This window comes from Chlamydotis macqueenii, chromosome 3 (genome assembly GCF_036417535.1).
Source record: "Chlamydotis macqueenii isolate bChlMac1 chromosome 3, bChlMac1.mat, whole genome shotgun sequence".
Taxonomy (NCBI): Eukaryota; Metazoa; Chordata; class Aves; order Otidiformes; family Otididae; genus Chlamydotis; species Chlamydotis macqueenii.
In genome coordinates this window covers 105,719,550-105,746,417 of record NC_141558.1, presented here as the reverse complement: position 1 = coordinate 105,746,417, position 26,868 = coordinate 105,719,550, and the positions used below count along the sequence as shown (strand labels likewise).

The following is a 26,868-nucleotide window of genomic DNA, read 5'->3' as shown; positions in this document are numbered from 1 at the left end:
AGGACATAGGCTGAAAAATTTGTCATAGACTATAATAAATGCTTCATCCAACCTACAACGAATAATCCCATCATGGTAAATTATTGTTCCTTATATGGCTTCTGCTGCCAGGAAACCAGTTATTATAGAGTTTTCAAACAAAAATGGACCATATGTGTAATGGTTACCCCTTCACTTCCTACTTTGATGTCTGCATCTTTGCAGCAGGGAGGCAAGTTCAAGAGGCAGCTAAATACAGTGAAGAGACGAGAGAGAGGACATATAGGGAGGCCAGTGGAAAAGCTGTCAAAAGGACAGAAGATAGAACAGGTAACTCAATTCCCTTTGTAGGTGAATTATTTGTTTGGCTGGATGAAGCTCCACTACTTGCCAGGTAAGGGCGAGGAAGGATGTATTATTTAAGAAAAGGGATCTTTCCTTAACTGCCTCCTGAGCATCATGTCACCAGTCTACAGAAAATAATGCAGCACTCTCTACAGAACTGCAAGTTGTTCTGCCCTTTGGCAAGAGAGGAAGCAGGGCTTTCATTGAAGCAGCTAAAAGGAGGGAATATCTTACAATATGCAGGTTCTACACTAGATTTCAAAACACAATGATAATCATTTGACATCTTACAGCACTCATGAAGCAATAAATGGAGTTCATAGGGTTGCAGACTTCATTTTCAGGGTGTCATTAAATCAGAAAGGTTTAGCTTCCATTCTTCAGATGGTTTTTTATTTCCCCAAGCAAAGAGATTCAATTCATGCAACTATATTTGATGCATTTTTTCCCTGAAAAGCTAGGATACAATTACAGTTACCAGTTGAGCTACCCTGCTATTTTCTTTCTGAGCATGGGGAAATCTGTAGGTCTCCCAGATAGTACTGCTTTGTTGCATCTGGTGAATGTTGCTTTTTAATTGGGATTAGTGTACTTCTATTCCTGTCTAAAACTACAGAGAGAAGTGAAAGCCATTCAAAAGCTGGAAATTCAAAAGAAGCTCCTCAAAAATCTGCACTAGAATTCTCTAAGGCATTAACAGGATGCTGGTTGCAATAATATTTGTATGCAATGGGTTACTTATTTCACTAGCAAAGCTGGTCAAATAACTAACGAACCTTCTTCTCCTGGAATAAAGTTGGCATTGAATTTAAAAGGGTTTGGTTTGTTTTTACTTACTTTTACCAACATATCTTTCACATATTTCAACTCAATGGCTAAAGGAAATGAAAACATTAATTCAGCCACCAAGGCACAGGTATTCTTAATTTCAAATGTCTAACACCTAAACTTTAGAAGATTAATCTCCTTTTTAGACATCCTATACAACACCAGTGTCTTCAGTTTCCTTGTCTGTTTTTGTGAGGATGCCACATTATTCTTCAGGTTTTGAAAAGAAGTGTCTTCCTTTTGTCTCTCTCTTTGTGTCAGAAGCAGTAGGGAAAGATTTTAATTAAATTTACTTTCTTGGTTCTCCATATCATGTTATGTAAGCACATTAGGGCTTTAAGAGCTTAGTGTCAAAGACTCCAGAATGAGGCTGGCATACACAAATACAACAGTGCCACAGCAAAGCTGAAATATTATGAGGAGAAATGACTGCACAAGCTGCTGACTCACTTATTAATCAGATGCAGGGAGAGTCTCAGAGCCGGTAGGCACTGGGCAGGGGAAAGGGGACTGAGCACTGCTGCCAGCCCTATGCCAAGTCTGGACTCGCAGGTCCAGCCCATACACCATGCCAAACAAAAGGAGACTGATCTCTTTCTAACTGATCCTGTCTTTCCCAGTCCACAGATGTTGCTCAGCAGACACAAGAACCTGAAGCTCGCTTCCCCACCCTGCCCTTTCTGCCTCTCCCCATGGACATTCAGATTCTCTCACAACTACATGACTCCAGGAAAAGCAGATTTGAGATGTAAACACCAAGTGACAATGCACATAACTCATGCTCACACTGGGGGAGATGACAAAGCTGTGTTCAAATATGCCCGTGCCCAAGAGAGCAGAGAGAGCTTTTCTCTTACATCTCCTTTCTAATGACCCAAAGGAGCTAAGCAGGGGATGAGAAGACTATCATTTCCCAAAGGCTGGCTGCAGCTTCAAGCAAATGGGAAGAGTGGGCATGCCTGATGTCTGTACGTGCCAGCGCTGGGGCGAGCAGGCAGAGCACGTCTGGGTGAGATATTACATATTCACAAACACTCCCAGCTGAGGTGCAATGCTGCAGCCCCTCTCTGCCTTTGGACGAGGCTAGAGAGAAGCTGGAGGGCTTTGCAGCAGCTGGCAGTGTGGCTTTGCCAGCGTTACATCACCGGAGTGGGAGGCAGGTGAGTGCAAAACAGGCTTGTGGTGGAGAAAAAAAGTTCCTTTTCCCTTTCTCCATAAATCTGCATTGCATCTCTCTTCTGGTGGCTAGCAGTAAAAGAAAGGACTCGAAGGGAAATACAATGCGCTATCTAAGGGCTGAGCTAACAGCTCAGCTGCCTGCATGCCGGCCACCCCAGGAGAAAACTGTCTCTTCCTTCACTAGGCTGCCCCTGGCAAGGCGTAGCTCTGTACCATCGCAGGTTTGCAATCTACACAGATTGTCCCCATGCGTTTGTAATTCCTATCAGAAAGAGCTGAAAGAAACCGATCACAGAGTGGAAAAGTCGCAAGAATACATGTCCACAGCAATTATTCATAGCAATGGGAAAATGAGCAGGAAACTGGATAACAAGCAAAGAACTTTCTCTACAAGTTAATGTATATGGCACATGGCATTAAATGCAGGTCTGCAGAGATCCACTTACAGCAGATGGCTTGACAGAAGCTCATCAGCCTAATAAAGCTTCTATAGGGGATGACATTATGGCCCAAAGACTCTCTATTTCTTCCCACCAGGGTAAAATTCTTTATAATAAATTTTACTTCAGGAAAAACTAGGGCTTATAGCCCTATAAGGATGATTTGCTGAGATTCCTTCTCCTCTAAACAAGCCTGCAAGCTGGTGTTTGAAACCTCTTTGCTACATCTCCACTGCTATAATTGTTAAAAGCTTGGCAGGAAATTTTAGCATTGCTTCTCTTTGTTCCTAGCTTCTAGCGGAATGATCATGATGAAATAGCTCTGCAGTGAAGACTGGTTTTTAATGAAATAGAACCTGAAGGATACACAGAACACAGCTCAGTGCAGGGCAAAAAAACCCAGCCCCCTTGAAATCAAAAGGAAGATCCACAGCCATGATATTTGTATGCGTTCTTGCAATGCGATCAGCTTGAGAAATACAGCTCACAGAATGCCCAATGGTGAAGCAACATTATCAAAAATTGACAAGAAGGTTAAGTTTTAAGGTTACAGATTACCTCATTTTGGCTATTACCTTAATTCCTGTCGTTTGGAATTAATTAACTGGAAAACAACAGAAGAAAATAACTGTTCTTATTTGAGATAAATCAATTTTTGTATCTTGAACTCCCAGGCAAACACAGTTCAGTATCAATTCAAATGGTTTGTAAAGAAACATGATTTTGTATTCATTTGCTGTCTTTTTCATGGCTGCATTCGTGCACCAAACTGGGACTATACTTACAACTACCATAATGCACATAAAATTATGATTTTTCATTATTATGCACATTTTAATAAAGATGCTTGGAATTAACTCCACCATGAAGACACTAAGATGTAAAGATATTTAACCTACTTTCTGACCAGAAAAAAAAAAACCTCAATATTAGGCCCTTCGAGCTTATGGAAATCCATCCCCAACAAAAATGCTGTGATCACCTCTTGGAAGACTTGTGGAACTGACCAGGAACCTGGCTTGGAATGACAGCAGCTTATTAGTGCCTGTGGTCAAATACCCAAATGTAATGAATGGTAATATTCAAGACTTAAAACTTGGAATAAATGAAATTCTGCTTCTGATTCTGAACTTCGGGAATGCATCAAGTTGGAAGCAGTTTAGGCTTAAAAAAAAAATCTACTCTAACTGGGAGAGTTAGGACATAACATTAAATGACATGTTCATTTTAGAAAGAGGCAACATAGAAGATAATCTGAAGTGGTTCCAGTGCCTTTCTTAGAGACAGAGAGTAACTATTATGAGAGCTTGACAAATAATTATTGTGATTAATTTGTTTTTCTTAAAAGCTGGACTGGGTACAAACTGCCTGCAAAATGACCACAACATGTTCTATTATTTATTTGAAATTATTATTTAACTTCTGCAGCCAGACATTATTTCTCAGCTCCTATTTTAATTAGAAATGAATATTTCATCTTATAAACAAGAATAAAATATGCCAGCTGATTTTTTTTCATTCCTTGATTGAATGGTTTGCACAGGTAATCAGCAAAGAAACTGATTTCAAATCCCAATATAGCATTTGAAATCCATCTTGTTATTTCATTAGCTGACTAAAATCTAATGCTGACAAAAGCATTTGAACGGTCAAGCTCAACCTTTTGTGTTTAAAGGACACCAGGAATAGCACAGTTATTTTAATGGAAGATTCACAGACAGGGTGAATGGCAAGGAAGGCTTTTGCCCTGTGTGATCCTGGCCAGAGGCCATACTCTAACCTGGCAACACAATCCAGTCCCAAGTTATTCTTTGACTTTGATTCTTTCCTTTCTAAATTATTTTATCATATTTTCTTCTGTCCCCTTTCTCGGGAATATGACAACAGGGAATTCAATTTATTACTCTTACTGTATGTCCTACAGCTTCTTCTGTCACTCCCAGTCCAACAGTAAAATAAAATCTCTGAGCCCCTCTCTTAAACTCTGCAGGGTCCCACAAGTGCCCACGCTTCCAAAGCCACAGGCACCGTTTTAATGCAATTGGTTATTATCACAGAGACCTTGAATGTGCCTGCTTCTCTTGCTTTCTTTACAACCTTCCTCCAGCGCCATCCTGGATCCCGACCCAGTCTCCCTAAGGACAGGATTCTACAGAGCCCATTTTCTACATGACCTGAACAGCTGTGGAGAAACAATTAAAAAGAAAGAAAACCCAACCTTCAGTCTCCCCTTCTCCCTCAGGTAACTATGTAACCTCGCTGCCTTATTCACACGTTCCATTAAAGACATATTTAGAACTACTATTCTTAACAGATCTGTTATTTGGAACAAGTCTAGCAGATAATGAGTTGCTGTTACTCTTACATGAGACAGGAATGAACACACTTAAAATCAAATTCATTTACAAATGTAAAGAAATTTGCATTTTTGTGTTATTTGGCTAGCTTCAATCATGCTTTTCACTCTTAATTATAAAAAAAAAAAAATAGGTTGAGTCAGATACCCTTACAGATATCCTATTATAACACACAATGATGGAAAAATGAAAAGCAAAAGAAATGGGACTGATTGAATTTCAAGTCATGATTTTCATGTGAAGCCTGAGACCTTATCTGAAAAAAAAAGAGACAGAATTCAGCAATTGTGCTGCAGCTTTCAGAACATTAACCACCTTAGATGCTTAATTTAGGAACCTGAATACATATTCAGGCACCTAATTAATTGACTTGATTAATACCTGAACTTCTTTAGCTACTGTTGACTTCCATGGGAATTACGGGAGATCAGTGCCCTTAAAAATCAGGCCAATTTATCTAGGTCTCAGACCACGCACTTCAGGAGCCTAATTTTGGGCATCTCCATTGGAAAATGCTGGTTCAGAGTTGAAAGTAAGCAACCTTCATATTAAACATAGAATGTATTACCCCTGAATGGGAAAAAAAAAGTTAATAGAAATCTAGTTGCATTATACGTTAAATATGCAGTACCAGCACAACACCCAAAACTATTAGTCAGGGTCTTTAGATCAGAGTGGAAAAATATGATGAAAATAATAAAATACACATACTCATTAACCTATCCTCTCTGGAGATCCATGCTCCTATCTGGCAGAGACATAGCAAATGGAACAAATCACATAAACTCTTCTCTGTCCATCAATCTAGACCTGTAAACATCTAAGTACTAGCTCATGGTTGTCAGCATATGGGCATGAGATCCTGAGGACTTCAAAGGTACAAGTCAGTATCTCATGTTAACATCGGACCAAGTAGTCCCTGTGGCTGGCAGGCACTCACTAGCTGGTCTAACTGATCTTTTCCTATTTTAAATTCCAGTGGTTCTGTATGGATCTGAAGAACAGTCAGGAAAGATATCACACATTTATTACTCTTTAAAACAGTATGGATTTAAGATGAGTTTCAGAATTTTTGCATGACAGTGTACCACTCATCGGGCAGTACTATTGGTTTTCTTTTTCTTTTCTTATTATTCTAAAAGAACAAACCACTTCTTCCTCACTTCTGTTCTCAATGGTAAGCTGGTATCAAGAACACCAGCATGAGCTGCCCAAGTATAAATCAATATGAACACCAACGGGTCTCACTTCTGCAAAAATAGAACTCACTTCAAATTTCTCCTTTGCCAAGTTTGCTGTTGGTTTTGCACCTTTTTTTTTTTTTTTTTTTTAATAGACCATATCCTCACATAATAAACGCTCTGTTTGAGGACTAGCCTCGTGGAACCACACGCTGCATGGCAATGGGGTGGATTTCACACGTGCAACATGAGTCATCACTGCGCGCCCAGACCACGCTGCAGCCCTGCAGCCACACCGTTTCTCTCGGAGACGCCTTTCAACTCCCGAGGTCAAAGGCAGCCGCTGCAGCTGCTCTGGAGCTGTGGAGCAAAGTGGCCTCAGCCACTCTAACGAGTGCCTACTTGGACCATGTTATAATTTAACAGAGCACACTCACAATTGTTTGGTTTTTTTTAATTTAGTTTTCAAAGGATTGTTAGGAGGATCCAAATATTCCCTTGCAACCCTTGGAATAAGCAATACATCAATCACAAATGCACAGATCACAGAGATCCACTTTATTTTCCCCTTAACTGGACATACGCCCAGAGCTGTGTCTAAGCACAGCATCATAGAAAATATTAATTTTAAAGTGAAGCTAAGATTAGAAACTTCTGAATGATGTCTGTATGAGGACAATGTGTTGCTGATTAGCAGGGAACTAGAGCTAAGCAAATCAGAAGATAAAACAAGTTGACCTAATCTTGATTCAGATGTTAAATTAAACAGAAAAACAGAATTCTTTCAGATCTGAAAGAATTTCAAAAGCCTTCATTTTAGCACATCTTTTTTCCTGGGCATAGCCAGATGTGATAACGCAGGAAAAAAAAAAAGGGCTATCCAGCCCAGCCAAACACAAATTACTGAAGTACTTGAGATCTGAACATGAGCCCTTGTGATGTGACTGTTTAGATAAAATAAACCTAAAAAACAGGCAGAGTGAACTGGCCTTTGCAGAAAGTAGACAGTACACTGCACAGCACAAAGTGCAGTGCACTATTGCTTTGAAGAGAACAGCCCTGATTTTCCAGTTTCACAGAGCTGAGCCTGAATCCAGACCTAAATTAAAGATTCAAACTTGCAGGTTTCTCTAAAGCCACTTTCTGCTATATGAGCTTCAAAAATCTGAGCTGCAGGAAACCTTTGGAGATCATCTTGCTTCACACCTTGCTGTCCTGCGGTCTCTGGCCCAGTCAGCAGCCCAGCCTAGCTGCAGCAGCTGCTTTCATTATTTCTCCCTAGTTGCCTCCACACTAGCAGACCTCTGTGCTCCCCCAGACCTCCCAGCACGAGAGGGAGAACAGAAGTTTATTCCGGCAGCCCTACTCTTTGAAGCGCATGCTTTCCATCTGATTATTCTCCCTGTGAATATCAGTACAGCTTATTTTGAGTAGGAAGGCTTGTGGTTTGTATGGTTCAAGTTTTACTACTCAGACTTGTAATTTATTGTTCTTTACACCATTGCTTGCCCAAAATCCATTAAGAGGAACCCATTAATTTTAAGAACTTTATTGCCTGTTTTTCAGCAAATGTCCGTGTGCACAAAGGGTATCTCTGGGCTGCAGTTAGACGTGTGGGAGTCTGTGCCTACACGTTAGCTCCTACTGTATCTCCTTTGCACCTCTATTTATGCGGAAATGATGCCAGTAACAATAACCTGCAAAATTGCAAGCAGAGTGTGAAAACTTTCCACCTCCAGGTAAATGAGAAAAGGGAAGATATCATCTGTAATAAAAAAAAGATCAGCAGGGCTGACAAAAGGCAGTTGGCCTTGTTTTCAGATCAGTTACCTGTGTTAGTTTACTTACTGATTTGGTTAAATGCTTACATCCAGGCTAATCATTCTGATGTGTGATCTGCACAAACAATTGATTTCTAAGAACAAGTCAATTAATTTTAATTGTGTGCTTTTGTCCTCACCACAGTCCTGATCCAAGTTCAAAGCCCCTGTGACAGTCTGAGCAGTCAGGAGTGTCAACGTCGCTCTGCAGGCAGAGGAGATTGGAGAACCGAGGAGGCACCAGGGAGCATGATTCATGTGTCCTGTTCTTCTGCAGCACCGTCTGTTTACTTGTGTAATGGAGAAGGTTGAATGTCACAAGCCTACCCAAGGATTGTTTTAATCCAAGAAGTGGAAACTTTGACTGTTAAAACCCACAGTGGAAAATGTAGGTGTAAATAATAGATTCAGAAAACTTTTGTCATATCCTGCTGTAACAGGTAGATCTTCTATGGTTTCTACAAAGGTATATGTATACTGCTTCTTTCCTTTATTTGATGATGATATCATTTTTTCATGGATCTCAAAAGAAGAAAAATATTTATTATTATTGCATTTTGATTGACAGCCTGGTTTAACAATATTTTTTGAAATACAAAATCTTAGATAAATGTAGCTGCTTCCTTCCAAACACAGAAATAAGGAGCTAGAAGAAAATGAACAAAAACCTATCCATAGATTATGTCTTCTCAGAATAATTCATATGATTTATTACAGATAAACACACTAATAATCTTCCTCTTCTTTAAGCCTTAAAATCTGTCTGTAACCTTGTCTGGGAAATAAAATGAAGCTACAGCTCTCCTGTTTTATCTGCTGTAGAAAAACCTTGACTAAGAAGCGTAGCAACTAGAGTTCTTTCAGATGAGTTGTCTCCAATAGGCTTCTTTCTAGCTGCCCATGAAATTGAGATCAGTTTTGATCACTACTATGGGACAAAGCCTAGGATCTCCTGCCTCATATCGAGGACAAAGAGAGTGACACAGGACTCAGCTCCTTCTGTGCTGCAAGACCTAAGTATATAATGGGAATCCAAAGCAGGGGTTAGAGAGGGAAAGTCACAGGATACATAAGGTACAACACAACTTGAAGTCATGGCATGTCAATAGGTTGATTCCTTCTTCAAGAGCTTATGAATGTGTCTAATATATACTGCATTGGGTGATTTACAAGCAGTGACTGACCTAGCAGAGTGTGCGGTCAGGCTACTGTCTAATAATTAACTTTTGACATATTGTAGTGAGAGTAGCTCCTACTGTAGGTGCTTCTGCTGATGCAAAGTCTCATGGGACAGATGCTCCATGAGGGAACCTTGCAGATGTTGAGATTAAAGGAATGTTCTCAGAGAAGCACCTATGAGCACCTCTGACACAGCAGAATGACCCCTAATAATGTCTGCTGGATCTAATTTTCCAACTCACATCATAACCTGAAGCACTCCGAAAGCCACTCAGATCCACTCTCACTGGAAATTCATTCAGCCTTTCAGCAAAGGGTAGAAACAACCGAGTACACATCCTGGAGTGCTTTGTCCACTAATACGAGAAAATGAGGGCCTCATTTTATATAAATTGATCAAAACTAAGATGGGTCTTGAGAAAAAAATATCCTGGATTAAGAGAAGCTCTGAACTACATTACTGGTGGACGGGTTGTAGTCTAAAAGATGCATTAGTCAAGTACAAAACTATCTGAGGATGGGAATAGGTCAGCCACCAGTCTTCTATCTTCCTATCTGGTGCAATAAGTGCAACCAATGAGAGCTTCACAAATACAAGAAAACAAACACCATGACAGGCATGAGTAGACACTCTGTAGATCTTCTAAAAAGACATTATTATCCTATTTCAGAAAAAAAGCCCAGCCTCACTAAAACTATAAAGACTCTGTCTACATCTAAATGAGATAAAACTAGTTACTTTTTAATGGGTGGGTGGTAATGGTGGCAAACACTTAAGGATACTTTTCAGAGACATCTTAACCAGAAGAAAACCAGTAAATCTGGCTCCAGAAGCACTTGTTGAAATGATTTGATTTAGTATATATACAAGTATAATGTCCCACTGTTCTGGTTTTGTTAGTGAGGGGGGGCCTAAGGTGGTAGCTTCTGTAGGAAACTGCTAGAAGTCGCTCCCCTTTGTTCAGTGGACTCGGCCGGGCCTAGGACGGACCTGCTGCTGGCCAAGGCCGAGCCAATTGGTAGCAGAATGTCCCGTGATAACGCCTCTGTGATAACGTATTTAAGAATGGGAAAACAGGAAAAAGAGGAGGAGAAGATGTGAAGAAGCTGAGCAGGGGGCAGAGAGGGGGAGGCGCGAGCCTCATGGGCCTTGCAGGCCTCACCCTCTGGCCTCCCGCTGGGCAGCTGACTGGGCCCAACTCGGCCCGGCCTGGCTGCAAGAAGTGGAGAGGAGATGAGAAGTGAATAAGATGTAAAAAGGATCCTGAGAGGCGTCTGCCAGCCTGTTGTGAGGAACGGCTGCAGACGCCAAGGTCAGTTCAGAAGGAGGGGGAGGAGTAATGCGGCTCCTGGCCAAGATTCCTCTGCAACTCGTGGTGAAGACCATGGTGGAGCGGGTTGTCCCCCTGCAGCCCATGGAGGTCCCCAGAGGGGCAGAGATCCACCTGCAGCCCGTGGAGGACCCCACGCCAGAGCAGGTGGAGGCCTGAAGGAGGCTGTGGCCCGTGGAGGGCCCGCTGGGACAGCTGTTCTAGAGGGACTGCACCCCGTGGAAGAGATGACCCACGCCGGAGCAGTTTCACGAAGGACTGTGGCCCGTGGGAGGGACCCCACGCTGGAGCAGAGGAGGAATGTGAGGAGTTCTTCCCCTGAGGATGATACAGCGGTGTAAAACAACGCGTGATGAACTGACCGCGACCCCCATTCCCTTTTCCCCCCCGTGCCGCTCGGGAGGGGAAGGTAGTAGATATAATGTTAAGCCTGGGAAGAAGGAGGGGTGGGGGGGAGGTTATCTTGTTCCCTGTCTCATTCTCCTGCTAATTTTAGAAATAAATGAATAGTTTTCCCCAAGTCGAGTCTGTTTTTGCCCGTGACGGTAACTTTAAGGATTTCTCCCCGTCCTTATCTCAAACCTTGAGCTGTTTTTTCTTATATCATCTCCCCCTATTCTCTCGGAGGGTGGGGGGAGCGAGAGACAGACTGCGTAGTCTGGTCCTGATCAGGGCTGAACTACGACACCCACAGACACAATTATACTGCTCCTGGACTTGAACTGGTACATTAGTGTAACACTGCACTGCTCTGCATGTTTTGCTGTGTGGGTCTCCGATATCTAAAACAGCTCTGCACCATGCTCCACATGTCTTTCAGACCATGGCTATACCAAGCAAAGTGAATGATTCAAGATCTTTACAGTGCCAAAATAATATTACCTGCAATTTTTGTCTCAGGAAGTATGACTCTGCATTATTCATACCAAAGCATAAATCCCTTTTCTGGAATATTTAGTCTTTCTCACAAGCTCTTTTCTACTATCGTTAATATGCTCTGCCCGTGACTTGACATGCTATAAAGATTTATAGTGGATATCCAGAACTACTTAGGTGTGGTGAAAGCTTATGTCCTCCTTCTGAGCAAGTCTGCTGATGTAGAAAGAAGATGGGAAAAGATACTCAGGACCAAAGTTCACCCAAGAATATGGTGGCCATACAGATTCCTGGCGGGAATGAAAGCAAACAGCATCCTGGCTATTGATCGCACAGCCAGTGACTGCAGCATGTGGTTACCTCCATACCACCACCAACCTCTACTTTGCACGCATCAGGCTGCATCTAGAATACAATTTTTGAGCCTCCAGTACAGAAAGACATTGATAACCTGGAGCACATTCAGCAGAGGGCCATCGAGATGATTGGGAGCTGCAGTCCTTTCTCTTTGAGGACAAGCTGAAGGACTCGGGCTTGTTCAGCCTGGAGAGATGGCTGTAAGGGAACCTAACAACAGCTCCTTATACCTACTAGGATGGTTATCGAGGAGAGACAGGTTCTTCGTGGTGAAGCATGGTGGGAGGCTAAGAGACAATGGGCATGACTTGAAACAAGAGAGGTTCAGACTGGATATGAGGCAAAACCTTTTCACATTCAAGCAGTAGAACAGTTTGCCCAGAAATGCTGTGCCACCTTCATCCTTGATGGTTTTCAAGGCACCAGTGAATAAAGCCCTGAATAACCCGGTCCGAACTTATAGCTGACCCTTCTTTGAGCAGGCAGTTGGACTAGAGTCTTTCTGAGCTACTTTCCAGACTGAATGATTCTGTGACTCTGTGACTCTTGCTGCACTCAGTCTGTTTGCATTTCTCTTGAACTGAGACAGGAATTAGCAGATAAAGCAATCCTTATGACGTGACCAAGGGATGAGTAAGCATCCTACAGGGAACTTGGACTGTGACCTTCTTTGGAACAAAAAAAATCTACAATTCTTGTTCTTGTCTGCCACAAATAGGTTCACTGACAAATAATCCTTCTACTCAAAGATCAATTGAGTTAATGAATGAATCAGGAATTGCCCACTTTATTCCACTTCGCTCTGTTAAAAAATGTCTGTGCTGATTGCCTGTCAATGCATTTTGTTGTCCCAGAAGATGAACTGCTGTGAACATAATCTGATGTTTGCATCAGTTCCATAACCAATTTCATAACTGTCTCTTGTGGTGCAGAGTACTCATCTCACCCAGTTTACATAAACTACAGTGGTTGTATTATCTTCCAGAAGGTGAATAAGGCATTCTGTAAAAGAGCAGTTAGATCTTTGTACAAGTGTTTGCGCTGTACTGAGTTTTACATCATTTCTGCGTAAGTGTGACTTGCATTTAATTCTGGCCTATGTGGGCTCACCAACTCCAACAGAGAAATATTTGTCACTATACTTCTGTAGAGAGAAAAATACTTCCAGTATAGACTATTTCTATCAGATCAGAGAGGAGGAAACATCCTACAGAACTGTTGGAAAAGTATCTGAACTCTTTTGCCTGACATACACAGTCTATCACCTAATTTTGCTGTCAGCATACAATTGCTATACAATCTCCAAAATGTGGAAAAGGTTGAGTCCTTTGATGAACTGAGACAAGTTGTGAGTGTTGCTTGGGGCAGTGCCTAAGGTTGTGCACTGAAGGAACTTGGTGTCAGGTCCATCCTGCTTTAGGAAGCTTTTAAGTATCTCAAATTTAGAAACAATTTTTTTCTATTAGTGTTAAAACAGACTGCTCTGTTCTTCCTTTTCATCTGAAGGGCATGAAGAATGGTGTGAAGTTCTGAACCTTATGATGAGTCAGGGTCCATGCAGAGTTGCAGGACATGCTGTTTCCTAAAGAATATAGCTACTACATGGAAAACATTGAAAGTACCTTAGTGGTATGGACAGTTTAAGAAGAAGAGCTCTGTACTAGAAGTGGTTTTGGCCTGCTAGATATCAAGGAAACTACAGGACAAAGGTCAAATGCAGTAGTCTTTTCTACTGTGGTAGGTTGAACTTGGCTGGCTGGCAGGTGCTCACCAAGCAACTCTCTCACTCCTCCTCAGCAGCACAGAACGAGAAAATAAAATGAAAAAAATCATGGGTCAAGATAAAGGCAGTTTAATAAAGGAAAAGCCACTCACAGAAGCAAAGGAGAACAAAAAGATTTATTCTCTACCTCCATCAGTAGGTGATGTCCAGCCACTTCCTGGGACGAAAAGCCTCAGTACGTAGTGGTTGCTTCGGAAGACAAATGCCTTAATAGTGAATGCTGCCCCCCTCTCCTCCTTTCTCTTAGCTTTTACTGCTGAATATGATGTTATATGGCAGGGAAACTGTGGTCAGTCTGTGTCAGCTGTCCTGTCTACGTCCCCTCCCAACCTCTTGCCCACACCCAGTCTATTGGCCTTTGAGGGAGGTGGTGGGGGCTGGAAGGACAGCCTCCATGATGTGCAAGCACTGCTCAGCAACATCCGAAGCACTGGTGTGTTATCAACACCCTTCTACCCACAAACACAAAGCAGAGCACTATGAGGGCTGCTATGGGGAAAATTAATTCCATTCCAGTCAGATCCAATACATCTACATATAAGAAAATTTCTGGACTTGAATCCTCTTGGGATAGGATAGGATAGGATAGGATAGGATAGGATAGGATAGGATAGGATAGGATAGGATAGGATAGGATAGGATAGGATAGGATAGGACGGAACAGAACAGAACAGCATGGAACAGAACAGAATATTTCAGTTGGAAGGGACCTACAACCCAAACCATTTTATGATTCCATGATTTTATGATACAATGGTCATCTAGTCCAACTGCCTGATCAATTCAGGACTGACCAAGTTAAAGCATGTTGTTAAGGGCATTGTCCAAATGCCTCTTAAACAGTGATAGGCTTGGAGCATCAACCACCTCTCTAAGAAGCCTGTTCCAGTGCTTGACCACCCTCTCAGTAAAGTAATGCTTCCTAATGTCCAGTAAACCTCATGTTGAAGAATATCTCCTACAGCAGAGAGAGAAATAAAGAGGAGGAGAGAGAGGGGGAGAGAGACATTTGGCTATAAAAATGAGTCAAGACCAGCTCCCACACATTTGGCTACAACTCAAGTGGGAAAAGTAAGTTGTTTAAATTTTACAAGAAGGGATGATCCAAAAGAGCAAAGTTTTGATGACAGAAAAGTCTTGATGATTATCCTCTCTGCCCGAGAATTTGTGCCACTACCATGTAGTCCTAGTACATCCAGATCAGCTATTCTGAAAATGTAGCCAATTGTTAGGCATCCCACAGACTTCACAGAGTGGAAGGCACTTGAACTTGCTTCCTTCCGGTAGTGCTTGGAGCAGATAGATTTTTTTCCCAAAAAATATATATGCACATTCATAGGTCAGTGTAACAAGAGAATTCCTGAATGACAACATCAGTCTTCTCAGGGACTGAATGAGGGAATTCAAGCAGTAATTCTCTGTCATCAGAGAAGGGGAATTTCTAGGAACTGGCTTTCCCTTGCCTCCTAGAAAGCCTGCAATCCCAAGTTAATGCTGACTCAATAGTAACAGGGTGTGAGAAATTGCAAATGTAGCAGCTGCAGTTTCTTGGGAAGAAGTCCTTGCCTATCCATGAGTGCTAAAAATTGAACTTCACATTACAGTGGCAATCCTGAATAAATCACTCAATATGTGATTAGGTTGTATATGAGCAAATTATACTGGGCAGGCAGTAACTGAAGATTCTCAAATACAAACTTTGGAATTAATCTCCTTTTCATAACCGATAGGTCCAAGGATTTTGAATCTTTTTTAATAAGGTAGTTGGAGAACAACACTGCCTTTTCTTTTTGTGTCTCTGGTTGCTCCTAGGCAACCCACTGCTGGGTAAATACAAACATACTATGTTCCTAAATATCACATGTATTTTTGTCCTTAGTTTTCTTTTTCATTAGATAGCTTTCTGAAATGTTAACTCTCCAGACATGGAAGATGAACTTGAGCAGTCTACTACCGTTGAATAAATTTCTGTCTGCAAAAGTATAGGTGTGCTTTGCTCCCAGTAAGGACTACCAGTGCACTTCCGGAATACAGAACAGATCAGGACCCAGAGATACTCACAACGCATGCTAATAATTTGCATGAACTCCTGGGACCACAGGGGACTCGGCTTTTTCCATAATGCAGGACCCTATGTACCTTATTACAGGAATATTGATAGAATACTGTGAGATAAGAGTGAAAGCTCTTAGATATAATGGTGCTTGGTACCAGTATTGAATACTGATAAATTTTCTGGAGTGATGCAGTAGTAGCAGCAGTACTCAAATTTTTAGTACCATGAAGAAGTCAGAACTTTGTCTATTGGTACTGTTAATGGATTTCAAATATTAGTGCTTATTATTTATTGAGCAGCATGGATTCTCTCCTTCAAACTTGTGCATGGAGATACTTTGTGAAGGAGGGAAGAGGCAATTCAGACTTCTCTTTTTAAAGAGAGATTGTGAAGAGATCTGTCTCCAAACCTGAGAGAGGTGAAGAACGCAGTTTCTTGGCATGGTCATACTAGACCTCCTTGGAGAGAAAGCTCCACCAGCAAGCTTTGAAGCTGTTAGTATTTGAAGTGACACTCTTAATGCTGCAGAAAGGTTAGATAAAGATATGTGTGCAGATAGCTCTGGTGGTGCCAGACAGTCAACTCTGTGCAGTTAAAGTAAAATAAAGACGGTATTATATTGCCCCCAGACTCCCCGGGGACATGTAGGTCTCCTGATTCTGTAGGTATGCTATTATTAGGAACAAATACCTTGAGCTGTTTCCGTTTGGTAATTTGAGACGTTTATGAACTTCTCGGTTATGTGTGATAAGCCCAAGGGTTATCAGTGGTTCACCACCAAATTTAAGAGCTGATTGCTTTTCAGCAAAGCCTAAAAAGTATTGCACTTTTTGAGGTTTCATGCAAAAACTTACAGCTTTTTAGAAGAGGGAAAGACATTTGAGTGCCTGAATTGTGATTACTAACTGTCTGAATCTACCAATGTAGACAAATGTTTTTGTGTTTCACTAGTATTATCAGAATGTAGTGATTCCTGTCTCTGATACCTGATGCCTTGAGAAGCATGGAACACCAAAGCAGGGATGTAACAGTACCTCTGCAGCACCCTCTCCAATGTCCAGTGGCTTCAACCCCAAGACGTCCTGAGCCAGTTTAGGGTGGCAGGTTTTTTTTAAAATAAAACAGCCCTTTCTGATTTTCTTCCATGAATTTGATTGACTGCTTTTTGTCACAAGTACAATTTTAAAGTCTACAGCAACCACTCTCTGGAAACTTATCTACATATTGTATGCAGAAGAACCCCATCTTGGCCACTTCGAACTCGCCACTTGGTATTTGCCTTTGATGAAGCAGATGAAGAATGACTATGTTTGGTTCAGACTAAATAACCAAACAGAGGTTGGATAACAAACTACCTGTGTTTACAACAGTTGCTGAGATTCCTCAGGAATGAGACCTTTTTATAGAGTATCAGCATGACATTTATTTATGTGCATGGCAAGAACAAAACAATGCAATTTTAAGCTTCTTTTCTTAAGAAAGAAGGCTATGCATTTGCACTGTGCATCCATCATTCAACAACCCCTTAGTAACTTCTGTCCTTGTTGGCCTATGTTAACTCCTTTGTCTGAGCTAAAGCAGTCACAAAACTAATTAAATATATATACCATAAATCAACATTTTGGTAGAGTCTAAAGTTAATGACTCCTTTGAGGAAAAAAATACCAGTATAACCTCAACATTTATTTAGCCAGTTTGGCTTGCCATTAGCCCCTCAGAACTAATAAGCCAGCCTGTCTGCCAGTCAGCATGTCAGGCCAGTTTTGAGTCAGTGACAGTATCTGGTGACATGTCTCAGGTGTTAACAAGAGAACTGGGAGGAAACAAAAGGTAACACAGAAGGCATTGTTAAGAAGTGTTACTGATGGAAAAGGGAAGAACTAGAAACACTATGGGAATTCAGTGCAGGGAGCACATGAAGATCAACTGAGACTACTGCTATGGGATAGAGGGAGTGGAGATGTAGAGAATAGGACATAAATCCATGGGGAGCTGGGCTTCATTAGTTTTGTTTCTAATAGAGTAACTTCCTTACTATAAGAATATACCTTTTTGACTAGATATGAAATATTTACAAACTATAAACAAAATATCTGCGAAAATTATTCAGCAAGTATTTTACAGAAAAGTGATCACCTCTCAATTTGCTAATAAATTTAATCTTACTGAAATACTTCAATTTATTTTCTCAGATTCTGCCATGGAAGAGAAAACCTATCTATGCACAGATACACTTCTCTTGCTATGAGGTGAGAGTTACTTCTATCTGTAGTACAGTGTGTTTTTAATATGAGTGGTACATAGTGGAAACAAATGATAAATGTTTTAACAGGTGAAGAAAAGAAAGGATGGAGTAGATGACTGGTCCATTTTAAGACTCATCAATTTTCCTTAAAATTTGTTTTCTGCCGTAATATTTTCTGTGAATTTCCTGATTATTCAGCTGATCAGAAAAGTTGTGTTTGAGAAAAAAAAAAAGTTTAAATTCATTTCTATTTTTGTTAAAATTTAATAGTTGTGTATTTTTATAAGTTATATTACAAGCTTGGACACTCTTGTCAGCCTCAGCATAGCCCTAAACTGTGAAAAGGGAACAAGTTGTTCTATAACAGAGCAGAACTAAATTGAGAGGAGGCTGTACAACCAGTGCTAGAAATACTCCCATCAGAGTTGGGGTTTATATGTGTAGAATTTGGAGTTGGCACTTTTCACTGGTGATTTATACATTAAAAAAAAAAAAAAAAAGAACAAAAACCAACAAAAACCCAAAGACTTTTTCTTTTTTTGTCAGAACACAGATTCAAACAGGAAAATAGTTGACAGTTTACCAGTACAGTTCTTCTGGAAGTTGAGATTCTCTAGCGGGTGCCCTGGGATGCGGCACTGAAATCTGTGCTGCCAGAACTCAGGAAACCAGGGGTTGCGGGTGTTGGTGTCCAGACGCAGCTTCAGGTAGTAGTCATCAAACGACAAGACCTCTGGAGACTGCAGTTTGATAGTGATGCCTCCGTTTGCTTCAGGTTCGTAACCTTCAATGACTTCATCTCTGTCTGCCCAACCATCACTGAAAAGAGGCAAAAATTCACTTATTACACAAAGACAGGAAGCTTTTTTTTGAAAAAGAAACCAGCCAAAGGCAGGCCAGCACCCTCGGAAGCAAGTGATTAAGGGAGAATCTAAAGGTACGTCTAAAATTCAGGCAGAAAGGGAAAGAAGAAAGCAGAGTGATGAAGACTTGTAATGAGCAGTCTGACTGATTTCATGCAGAGTCCTCATTAACTTCTCTGGAATGAAGAGGATTTATCCTTGTCCCTCTGGAAAGGGTTTTTGGCATAGCTTCAGTCTTTATGACCAAAGAGATTCTGCCTTATTTAGGCTATCCTGTAAGGGGTGGAAACCGAAATAATTAATATCAATGGGAAGGAAACCAAGCCAGGATCCTGGGTGTTTTGCAGAAGAGATCTCAGCATGCATGGATTTTACAGCTGGAAGAGTAATTCAAATCAAACATGAAGTGAGAAATGCATTGTGTTGGAAGAGAATGGAACAAGAATACTCGATAAAGTTGACCAAACTAAAAAGAAAACCACATGCTACTCTTGCACTGCATGGGATTTGTGGTAACATAACTTTTCTTTCTTTTTTCTTTTTTTTTTTATTTTAAACAAACAATGGCTTTCTATTTTACTTCTCTGTTTATTCATGTAACAGATACTTTTAAAAACCTGAAGATAAAACCCTTTCTTGACAACATTATTTCATAGAAAGTCTATTTTAACAGGTTTGAACAAAATCCATTGGGCTTAGCACCTGAGTTTTAGTTTAGTTCTTTCAACAAGAAATCCATGGATTTAGTGTCATTCTCCAGCTCTTATTAGGGTTCCCTAAGACTAGTGATATTAAGGTCTAATTTAAGTGCAAATAGAAGTCAGCCATTGCTTAATTTTAATATGCTGGGCACGTCATGTGAGAAATAGATTATTCTGGCACCTCATATCTAGCTCTGTCTACTCAGAATCAAATCAGTGGCACTGCTGCTGTGAAAAGCGGACAGATGAAGCACTTCCATCAGCAAAGACCTCAATAGGAAAACCGCTATTGACCACTAAGAGAGAAGTCTCTGTTTCACCCAAAAGAGGCTTGCATCCTGAACTCCAGACAGGCTGAAAGAAGGTCCTTGTTAGGAGCCTCTTACACAGAGCCCTGAGAAGAGCATCAGGGTACAGACCATATCATCTGAGGGCATTTATGAGACACTCAGCAGACATGTGTCTGGGACTCCACAATGGAAAACAGACAAGATTTGAAGTAGGAAGCTCTGTCACAGACCTAGTCGAACAGGTGTAAAGTGACTATGCACTGGGCACGTGTGAGCCGTTGGTCCCCAGCCACCAGACTGAACAGCTGCATGGTTTAGCTGACATTCATGTTAACTGCTGCATCTGTGCTGTAGGCATCTGGGAAAAAATGGCAGGTCTCCATGGAAACACAGGAAAGCCCACGTGCTAAATGCTTTCCATAGGGGACACACAATCCAAGCCTCTGCTACAAGGAGTTTTTTAAGATGTGGGACATCTGGCAGCCCTCTGAGTGAGTGATCAGCCTGGACTGGGGGACCCACAAAGCTATACTTTAAGATGGCACTACCTGGTACCTTTGAGCCAGGATTCCTCCTGTGTTTCCCCCTTTGCCAAAGCCTTGCAGTAGAACTGTGTAAAATTTACGAGCTTATAAACCACTGAGCAGTATCTTCATATAGGCAAGCAGCATGAGATACACGCATATGCATGTTGCATCTCGTGTGGTATGAGAGTGGAGAGCAGGGGGAGGCACAGGGAGTAGGTCACAGGAGGGAGACAGCGATGGCTGAAGAGTCCTGCTGTGGAACAGGGGAGAGCATGAAGCAGTATCCCAAAGTGACTCTCTCTGCCAGGCTGAACCTGGCGGCATCTGCTGGGTTGCTTTTTCTCACAGCCAGCAATGCAGGTTACTCAGGTCTTGCCCTTGCACCAATACAGCCGGAACGATAACCACGGGGCACAGCCTTGGTCTGTCAGCTGCTCTTGAATTGCCACAGGAGTGCACAGAGTTCAAAAGCCACAATTGGTCCATCCCTGCTCCCTGCCCCACTAGAATGCCTTGGGTTTTGGACAGGGAAAAAAGCCACATATCATCCTCTCTATGTACCCCAACTCTTCACTTGCCCATGTGCTGAAGGCAACTAGTAAAACGTATGGTGTGCCCTGACTGCCTCACAGATGACCACAGTCTAGATAACCCTACAACAGTAAAACCAGAACGAACTTTCTGGATTTCACATAATTCAAGCCATAAACTAGCACCAGAGGGGAGGAAGACATAATATTTACTTCTTCTTACATGAGGGGAAAAACAAGCAAGAGGTCACTCTTACAGAAGAAGTAATTGAGTCCTAATTGCATGTTTACTTCATTATTTGTCACAATGTTTATGGCTTGCAAACTGTAGACTCAAGCAGAAACATTAGTGAGTTGAAGAGATTTAGTAAATCGGGACATTTTTTACAAGACTTTCTGGAAAGAAGGTAGTTTCTCTGCTGCTTGGAGTCCTACCAGCCAAACATTAGAGTGATTTATTTTCTCTTCCCTGTAAGTTTGGCTTGGAAAATTGCCACATTCACTTTGAAGGCAAAGCAGAGCAATTCTTCAAAGGCAAGAGAAAGTGTGTTTCAAGTTCTCTGAGGGAAGCTGATGGAAAAGTTCCCCTAAATTGGAACACAGATTGTCACCTAATGTTTCTTTGTCTCTTTCTGGCCCCAAATGTTTTTCGTTCTCTCTTCAACTTCCTCAAAGTGTTAAATCTGTCTGATAAGTTTTATGTGCAGTGAAATGTGAAGAAAAGGCACTAGAATCAGAGAAAAAAGTTCACACATGTTGCTCTACTTTCAGCAAAGTCAAGGAAGCAAAAAGGAGTCCTCTGGTCTCTCAGGGGACCTCTGCCATCCTGGTGGCTGCAGGCCGGCTATGCTGAAAGGGGCTTTAAAGGTAATGTTTTCAAAATAGAGGGAGGTAAATTTAGATTAGATATTAAGAAGATTTTTTTTACAATGAGGGTGTGATAGAACACTGGCACAGCTTGCCCAGAGAGGTGGTTGTTGCCCCATCCCTGGAAACGTTCAAGGCCAGGTTGGATGAGGTTCTGAGCAACCTGATCTGGTTGGAGATGTCCCTGCTCCTTGCAGGGGGGTTGGACTAGATGACCCTTGAGGGTCCCTTCCAACCCAAACCATTCTATGATTCTATGAAGATCTACCAGCAGCTATGGGAGGTTGATCAGAGACCTAAGATCCTGCTATAATCTCTGCCTATATTCCATTTTACTGTTTATATTTTAAAAAAGAAAGAAAGAAAAAAAAAAGGATTTTCTGGGAACTGTGCATCCTTAGCATCATATGAATAAATGTATAGTGTTTCAGAAGACATTAAAAAACCTGACATTTCTAATGCTGGGCAGCAGCATGATGCCAAAGGACAGATGACAGTGTGCATGTCACTGACGGAATCACAAGACCAAGAGCTGATTCAATGGAAAAATGAAATCTCATTTTAAAAAAGCAGTGCATACTATTCTTTTGTTGCCAGAATTCAGTACTTTTCACCTACTTTCCTTCTTTTATCTTACTGAGTACCAAGTAGTACAACATGCAGCACTTTTTGCAAAACCTTCTTTCTATGTGCCTTTACTGCACATTTCAAGAGGTGGCCCAACATCACCCAAACCGCCTTCCCTGACAAGCGTCCATTGTGGTTTTCGTGTGACATTCTGGCCTTGAAATGTGCCGAGTATCTTGTGCAACAGTTGATATGAAGCTCTGTGAGGGGGTTTAAAGTGTGAAGACAGAAACAGTGAGGGAGGGACAAGTGTGTGGGTGTCAAACCAGCAACCACTCTGTTCACTCTTAGAAGAGAAGGAACCAACTGCTTTTGTTATTTTTTTTTGTGGTTTTATCAAAATAAAAATGATCACTGATATTCTGCAAGCTACTCTCTGTCCAAGTAGCTGAGACAGTGGTTGACATTCATGATGCCAAATCCAAATTTCAGCATTTAGTCAAAACCAAAAATCAGGCAGAAAGGGAAAAAGCCCAGAGCTACTCCATCTAGCTTCAGAAGTCCTATTTCCCATTATCACAGATCGAGTTTGAAGAAACAAAGCTATTTTTTTCTTAATCAGTTTACTATTCTGCTAATGTGTGACAAGGGACATTTCTGAATTGTGGCTTCAGCATCTTAGCCTCTCTGAACTGCAGTCACATATATTCCCGTGACTGAAATACCAGGAGAACTGTAATGGATTTCCAATTTCCTCTCCTCTTCCAAACATGAACGCTGTCAGCTGCTTTTCACAAGGGCTGATGAGACAACCAGTAATCAGGCTTTCTATTTTCATCTCCTCAGGACTTAACTCTTAAACCATGCAGCAGCAGCTCTGCTCTGCTTCCGCACACAACACTCGGAGCATTGCTATTCCAGATGCTTTTTCCAAATAGGCAAACAAACACAAAAAAAAGAAAATATGCTATTGTTTATGGAGACTACTTGCCCTGTGATTATTGTAGGAGGCGGCATCCTTTCACAGACAAACCAAATGAAACGCATTTGTCTGTTGTGGACACCAACTGGCAATTTGATCCCGGCACCCTTATAATGTTTGATCTGATGGAGCAAAGCTGCACAGGGCAACGGATTTAGAATCCTCTGTCTGGAGTGCTGCATCATTGGCAGCTTTGTCAACTCCCTTTGCATTAACTAAGGTAATGTTTTCTTAAGAAGTTTGCATTCATGATAAGATTTTTTTTTCCTGCTTTATTGTCCAAGTAATAAAATATATAAAAGAAATTAAGAGCAAAAAGTCCTTTGTAAATGCTAAATTAATTATTTTTGCAATAATCTCTGCCCATGGCAGATATTCTTGTCATTATAAAAACAAATAAATCAATGATATTAAAATAATTTCCATCTTTTTTTTTTTTTGGACAGGTTCTGCTCCTGTACTAATGGATACTTCTACTCACTTTGAAAACAATGTTATATGTAGCTATACCTATGTAAACTGGAAACATTTGTTTCAAACTTTCAACCTTCACAGAGGTTCCCTACAGATATCTCACTGAGGTAGGGTAGCGGGGCCCCAGGTGACCATAACTGTCACACAAACGGATCACAGTCTATATTCTTGCCTTTATGTCCTTTCCACAAAACTAAAGCCCGCGTCAATACACTTTCCTTGTCACGTCGATACACATCCCCGCAGAGCACGTTTCTGAATGTCTTCTTACCATTGCTCCTCAAGGCTGCCAGCTGGCCTGCTGTGATGTTAAACTTCTAATAGATTTAAATATGAGGACAGCACCACTCAACGAATTAAATATTCAATAAAGTGCCATGCCATTTTGTTATGTATGTCAATATCTTCATTGTTAAGGACAATTATTATATGCTGCATTATATAAATAAAAGGCTGGACATTTTAAGTGGAAAGTGCTTTTTGCAAAGCCATCTTCCTGTGCGGTGGTTAGACACTGCTTATCTAGAAGCACTTCAAAACACTACAAACCTCTAAACAGTGATAAGTAGAGTTAAAATAATTTGTTATTTGGTTTTAATAAATGCCATTGCTCTGGATTTCCAGAGCTGGTCAGACCTAGAAGCCTGCACATTTCATTTTCTCTTTTTATAATTTTTTTTTTCTGACAGCACCCCACTGGAAAATCTAGCATGGATTCTGCTGCGGGCGTGCAAGAGTTGTACGACTGTGATGGCCTCCTGCCTGCTCTTTTGGCAGAATGGACAGAAACTCAGAGCTCAGCATAAGGTCAACCCAGAAATCACCAGTGTGGCAGGTAGACTAATTTCATAAGCAGCTTCAACCAAAAAAAATCAGTCCAGCTCTGGAGCCCCCAGCACAAGGACATGAACCAGTCGGAATGAGTCCAGAGGAGGCCACAAAGATGATAAAAGGGCTGGAGCACCTCTCCCATGAGGACAGGCTGAGAGAGTTGGGGCTCTTCAGTCTGGAGAAGAGAAGGCTCTGGGGAGACCTTATAGCAGCCTTCCAGTACCTCAAGGGAGCCTAGAGGAAAGATGGGGAGAGACTCTTCAGTAGGGCCTGTTGTGGCAGGACTAGGGGTAATGGTTTCAAAACAGGGGGAGGTAGATTTAGATTGGATATTAGGAAGAAATTTTTTACAATGAGGGTTGTAGAACACTGGACCAGGTTGCCCAGAGAGGTGGTGGATGCCCCATCCCTGGAAACATTCAAGGCCAGGTTGGACGGGGCCCTGAGCAACCTGATCTAGTTGGGGATGTCCCTGCTCCTTGCAGGGGGGTTGGACTAGATGGCCTTTAAAGGTGCCTTCCAACCCAAACCATTCTACGACTTTATGATTCTATGAGCATAGGTGGCAGAATTGGGCTCAGAGTAACTCACAAACAGTACTGTAGTTGGCTGCTTAGCTGCCCTCTTCTGGGAGCAGACATTTAAAAAATTCTTTATTTCACCAGCCTGATGTACTGAAAAGAAAAAACTTCTCCTGTGAAGGAGGATGGACCTATTCTCTGGCAATAAGGAACTCTACCAAAGCTATTCAGTGTCTGTGTAACACATGCCTCAAACAGAAGATGTTATGTAAAGAAAACTGAGACTGTCCAATATTAATAAGTCAGCAACTGGCAAAGTGACTTTTCTCCTTAGGTTTATGCGTTAATCAATCCCAGTAGGCATCAATATCAGCTGAAATGTGTGGATCATTATTGTTAATGAGCATTATTTCAAACATGAGAAACATGCATTTATTCATTTTTTCATTTATTCATTCAGCTAATTCACTAGTATTATACACTTGCACAGAAAGGTGGGAGAGTTTTTCTCAGATGCCAAACCATGAATTCTTAAAAAGTATAGTTTTACTTTTACATGTTTGACAAGTTCTGGCAATCTTAGGAGATTAGTCCCATGGCTACAGATAAGCCTGTATCTCACTGCTGGCAAGACGAGGCTGAAAGGCTGTGTACACTGTCACGCCATAACTTGAGGCTTGCTGAGCACTGACCAACGTCCTTAAAACCAGAAGAATCAAATCCACCCAATCTTGGCAACTAAAAGAAAAAAAAAAAAGGGGGGGGGGGGTTGATATAGGCCAGTAATTTTGCTCCTGCAGGTCTTTGCCTGCTCCATAGATGGAGGTAGCTGGGAGTCATCACCTTCCCAAGCTGCGTGTCTTTTGCAGCAGGCACCACAAGGAACTGTGGGATTTTCACCTGCTCCGTTCCTCACAGACTGTGCTGGGCTCAAATGCACCTTGAATTCGAGACTTTAGATTTCTCGTAGCTGTTGACCTTCATAGGTCAGTCCTGACTCAAATCAGCTGAAAGCATCATGGGAATATCTACTCTGCACACTGGAAGCAGGAGGAGAAAACCACTGAAGCTCCTTCTGGGGGGCAATGAAAAGTAAAAGAGAGAGAGAAGATTGCTGCCTTGACAATCTCCCACATACACAAGAGGAACATTTGGTGCCAGACTGTGCAGTTACTGATTTTAGACTCATAACTCACACAGCGCTACTATGCCACTGTGGGTTGTAAACCTGCCACGGACTATAGATTGAAGAGCATATCAAATCTGGTCAGGACTTGGGTGGACATCTCTAGAGACCACTAGCGTGGCTCAGGAAGAGGCTGATATGATTTATCAGTTAACCCTGCTCCCTTTGAGACAGCTACATGTACCCATCATGGTTCAAACTCTAATGTCCTACAGGAGGTGCTGTCTTCTGAGAGAAATTGAAACATGAAGATTAAAAATAATTCCCAAGGTCAATTTCTGCAAGTGCTTTGTCATATGTCTTAGTAAATTTTCTCTTCTTGCCAGGTTCTGTTTCATAACATTGCAAATGCAATTTTTCACTTCCCATCCATGATTACTGGTGGCGCACAGTTGCAGTAGTACATTAGTTCTTACATTTTACACAAGCAGAAATTGTTGGTAAGGGCTTCCAATTTCTGTTTAGTGAATCAGTGGATTTTTTTTTAATTAGTGACACTCTGTAAAGAACCTAAGTTGATAAATGATAGGTCATTATGTTTCAAATTATTATCATTCACTTTTCTGTGAATTT

General features: G+C 41.4%; 1 protein-coding gene across 1 annotated transcript in view; it reads right to left on the bottom strand.

Annotated features, from left to right (window-relative positions):
- Positions 1-26,868, bottom strand: part of GRM1 (glutamate metabotropic receptor 1) — a 194,471-nt gene that overhangs the window by 54,773 nt on the left and 112,830 nt on the right. The window contains exon 3 of the mRNA XM_086744895.1: positions 18,540-18,775. Within this exon, the coding sequence (XP_086601021.1) occupies positions 18,540-18,775 (236 nt within the window). The remainder of the gene's footprint in view (positions 1-18,539; positions 18,776-26,868) is intronic.